Source organism: Uranotaenia lowii, chromosome 2, assembly GCF_029784155.1.
Source record: "Uranotaenia lowii strain MFRU-FL chromosome 2, ASM2978415v1, whole genome shotgun sequence".
NCBI classification, from domain to species: Eukaryota; Metazoa; Arthropoda; class Insecta; order Diptera; family Culicidae; genus Uranotaenia; species Uranotaenia lowii.
Window position 1 is genome coordinate 309,170,717 of NC_073692.1, and position 4,404 is coordinate 309,175,120.

Genomic DNA, 4,404 nt, shown 5'->3' on the forward strand with positions numbered 1-4,404 from the left:
TAAGGGGGGGGTAGGGTCTAACACTTTTAAAAAATCGATTTTTTTATTTTTTCATTTTCTTGTTGTAAAACATTTCAAGAATGTTGTGTCAAATTTTCAAGTCAATTGAAGCAAAACTGTAGAAGTTATAGGCATTTATCTCCTCCTATCTAACACTGCAAAGAAGCAAGATCAGAAACTTCAAACGCGTTTTTCTCGAAAGCACGTTTTTAAAGTCCGTGGACATCGTCATTTGAAAACTACTTATCCGATTCTTTTCAAATTTGGAACATATTTTCTACATATAAAATACCAGACCCTAACGTTTTTCTTTTTTTGTTTTTTTACTTTGGGGAGATTTTACAGATAAAAAATGGCGGATTTTTTCGTAAAAAATCGTAGTTTTTACTTCAAACAGCCAGAAAAATTTCATAAAAAAAATTTTAAGTTAAATAAAAACGTTGGGGTCTAGAAAAACGTCTATTTAAAATATTTTGCTCTGATTTTTTGACTTCAGATGATTCTGTGCTGAGATTCAGTGTCCACCGCAAATCCTGTTTTTTAAAAGGCATCCTCGAAAGTGCTCCGTCACCGGTTCTTTTTTCAATATTTTTCTACGAAAAAAATACAAAATGTTCTTTTAACAATGCTTTGTATAATGCAAAAAATTTGAATAAATTTGTTTGAACGATAGCTCTAGAAAAAAATCGTGAAAATGGTGTTTTTTTTTACCCGTTAGACCCTACCCCCCCCCCTTAATTATAACTAAATCAGATTTAAATATCTTGATGAGATACGTTTGGGTTATTATTTTGATATGCTCTCCTGATCGGGTAGGCAAAAGCATTTCAATGATTAAAAACTCTAGCCAACAAAGCCTGCAATTTTTTTATACTTTTCAATGGATTCAGATTTTTTTTTTATTTTGAAGAAGTTTTAGCAACTTAAATGGAATGCAAAGCTTTTTTCTCATGTTAGCAAAAAGAATCTCAAAATAGACAAAAACCAATAATTGAAGACAGACTTCATTTCAGGCTTATTCAAATTTCCTGAATGATTTAATATTCAAAAATTTTTTCTTCCTTACGATTTTCAATACAAAATTGAAACGTGTTACGCTTATTCAGGAATCAGTTAAATCATCTCAAATCTCACACTAATGGAAGGCGACCCAAAGAGTCTTGAAAAAATATATTGGAGCAAAAAGTTATTTTTGAAGCGGTCTAATGTGAAATTTCAATGATGTTTTCACCGATAAAACACGTTACTTTGAAATGGTTGAAGCGAGTGACAACTTCTTCTATATTTCGGTCTCCTGGTCTCGATTTGTTATTAATATTTTGGTAGATCCTACTAATATATTTTTTTAACATTTTGATTATAGTAAACACCGAAAACTCCGCATCCTTTGAATTTTATTTTTAAGACATACCGTGGTAGCCGATTTAGGCTTTGCAGACCGAATGAACATTAAACAACTTTACAACTTAAGATTAACAAATTCGTGCCGAAATGAAAATCAATCCATGCCATCGGCTGACTTGCAATTGTCCTCTCACGATGCAAACCACCTGACCATCAAGACGTACAATTTTTACCAATTCATGGAACAACCCTGAAAGCTCAGACAAATAAAAACTCCCTAATCGGACGTCGAGTGTCGATTTGACAGTCCTCACTAAAAATCGCTATATCTCTCTTGCTTCTCAACCGATTTATATAAAGTCAGGACCAGATTAAGTCTACGAGGCCAGGGCAAATTTTTAGGACTTTGTATAACGGAAAACTGGAGTTTTGTAGCTGAATTTTGTCTGAAAATCATATTTGTGTTACAATACAAGGTTTCTAAAACTGTTAACTTTTAACAAATTAATTAAGAATCAAGAGAGATATTTCCACTTCAGGAATTCAAACGGGTATATGAAAAATCACGTGCAAAAAAGTTATGTTGTAAAAACTGAAAATTGGTGTATTTTTCTAAAAATTGTCACAACTTTGAAACAATTAATGTTACAGCTGTTACTTCTTTAACAAAGTTGCTAGAATTAGTACAAGCTAAAAACTTTTCTCAAACAAAACAGCTCTAAAATGGATATTAAAAAAGTTAGTTTTTCTAACTCACTACTAGGTGAATTAATCAATTTTTCAAAAAACTAATATTTTAGCCCTTGTAATGTTGGTCATTTGTCTCGAAGACACTAAAGGTCTAAAACGCACAGTTTCGGCGGAAAATAGTTTTGATCGCCTTTTTCATATTTTACCCCTGTGTGTGACGGTCGAAAGTTTTAAAAACAAGTGTAGGAGTGACATTTCGAATCTCATCACTAGAATCGATCCTCTCTCTTGTTTTTTAACCAATTTGTACAAAATTAATAGTTTTGGAAACCTTGTAACGTAACTTGAATATAATTTTCAGACAATATTCAGCTACAACAGTTCATTGTTTTCAATATGCAAAGCCTACGAAAACAAATCGAAAATACATGCTTCAGAAAAAAGACTATAGATCAACCATCAAATTCTCAGAAAAAAAAATTCAACGAATGCCTAAGTAAACTGAAGTTAGAAGCTAATTAATGCACATGAGGAAATTTTTTGAATTTTTCAGGATCATGACCACAAGCAATGTAAAAAATAATGTGAAAATTGTACTTCCTGAACAATCAACAGTCAAAATTGTTTCAGTCACATTTAAAGATTTTGAATTGGAAAGTTTTAATTTGACACATTTTGTAATCATCAGATTCTCAAAATTCGTAACACAGAATGCTTTTTTTTGCTATAAAACTGTATTCACCAGAAAGGCAAATTCAAAACAGTTCAAGTGTGTTAATTACATTAGCGCTGCGATGCTTTACACGGTTAATATATCAATCAACTCACAGAATAGCGCACAAAAGTTTATGATGCCCATTTCCTAATCTATCAGTAAGAAAATGAGCCCCCGCAGGTTTCCAGTCATTATTTAAATTTCTAACATCGGATGCAGAGTTTATTAAATTGAATGTTAGCATTAGATTATTTTTATTTTTAATATTTTATTATAAAATTTTTACCAAGGAACCGTCGGAGTTTCTGAATGCATCGATGATTTTCTTACCAAAGCCTCATAAAGAAAAATTTTCTTGTTTTTCAGAAATTGTTTAAAATTGGTGTGTCACTCGTAGAGTTACATTCAATAGCTTTTAGTAGTGCTGCAAATTCTGACCAGGAGCGATGAGCAGACTGAGGAAAAAAATTGTTTAAATAGCGTCACAGGTAAAAAAAAAACCAAAACGCAACCTACCGCTGACGATGTTTCTCTGAAGGTCCATCCTTCGGGAACGGAAAAATTATATTTCCCAGCTCTTATATTTTGTCGTCTTATGTCGATCGAATTAACTGACCTATTCGATTGACAATGATCTCTTCGATAAGTTGTACTTCTCGCATTGATCTTCTCCTGTTTCAGGCACTCCGTTCCCAGATCTTTCCCTTCAAACATTTCCCGATACACATTCCTGTAACGTTCACCTTTTATTTCGGCCATGCGAGACACGAAATCGGCATACGACTCACTGTGCGGTTGTTGGGAGAGATGCAGCTCATGAGGCGTTTCCAGGAAGAGATTTTTGAAACAGTGTTGATCCAGCAAGTGTGGGTCACTTGAATCGAAGGCTGCCCTTATTGGTTCCGGTCTGTAACATTGTGACTTCCATACGCCAGGATGTTCCGGCACTCTCGAATATAGTGGTTTTTCAAATTCGGTTAATTTGTGCATTTTGATATAACTGGGATTTGGTGAACGATATGGTAGCTGTCGTAACGATGGATGTTGGGCTCAAAAATGATCTCTCTGTCTGACGAGTGGGTGATATACGACGGATGATGGCTTGTCGGGATGGGAGGAATGTTAGTGGTGATCTCGTTGTGAATGTAAATACACTAATGCCGTTTTCGTTTTTCTCCACAAGCGCGGGGCAAAACTTTTTCTGAATAAACAAACAGAATCGTTACCCGGGACGATGCAAATATATGGTTGCTATACTCATCCTTATGCTTACCCCCAACACTGACAACTTTTACGGGGTGCAACCGCCTGCTTGAGGTTCAAATCTCGGGCAAAACTAGTGGACTTCTGAATTACTGCCGTGATATGACGAAGTGACGTATATCCATTTTTTTTCGATTTTGACTTTTTGACGCTATTGTGTGCGTTTTCCTATGAGCTATCAAATGCTTTCAACAAATCTAGAAAATAACAAACAGTTTTTGAGAAAATCGATAAAAACGAATCGCCAAAAGTGCGATTTATACGCCAAAGTGACGTATATCCATGCATTTTTGAAAGTGATACAGAACAATTTCAATAACCCGTATAATTTACAGGCGACATTCCTCAGATTTGAAAAAAAACATATTTTAACATGACAATCGGTTTAGAGT

At 34.2% G+C, this 4,404-nt stretch overlaps 1 protein-coding gene across 1 annotated transcript; it reads right to left on the reverse strand.

The window, feature by feature from the left end:
- Nucleotides 1–3,047: 3,047 nt before the first annotated feature.
- LOC129741031 (uncharacterized) lies at nucleotides 3,048–4,013 on the reverse strand. Its single transcript, XM_055732728.1, has 2 exons — nucleotides 3,266–4,013; nucleotides 3,048–3,204 (listed from the first exon to the last, which is right to left on the reverse strand). The coding sequence occupies exons 1-2, from the start codon at nucleotides 3,737–3,739 to the stop codon at nucleotides 3,112–3,114; spliced, it is 567 nt and encodes a 188-aa protein (XP_055588703.1). The 5' UTR covers nucleotides 3,740–4,013; the 3' UTR covers nucleotides 3,048–3,111.
- Between the last annotated feature and the right edge of the window lie 391 nt (nucleotides 4,014–4,404).

Coding starts and splice junctions, on each gene's coding strand:
- LOC129741031 (XM_055732728.1), bottom strand. CDS start 3,739: ATGCACAAATTAACCGAATTTGAAAAACCACTATATTCGAGAGTGCCG. Junction 3,205..3,265: donor TCAGAGAAACATCGTCAGCG/GTAGGTTGCGTT, acceptor TTTTTTCCTCAG/TCTGCTCATCGCTCCTGGTC.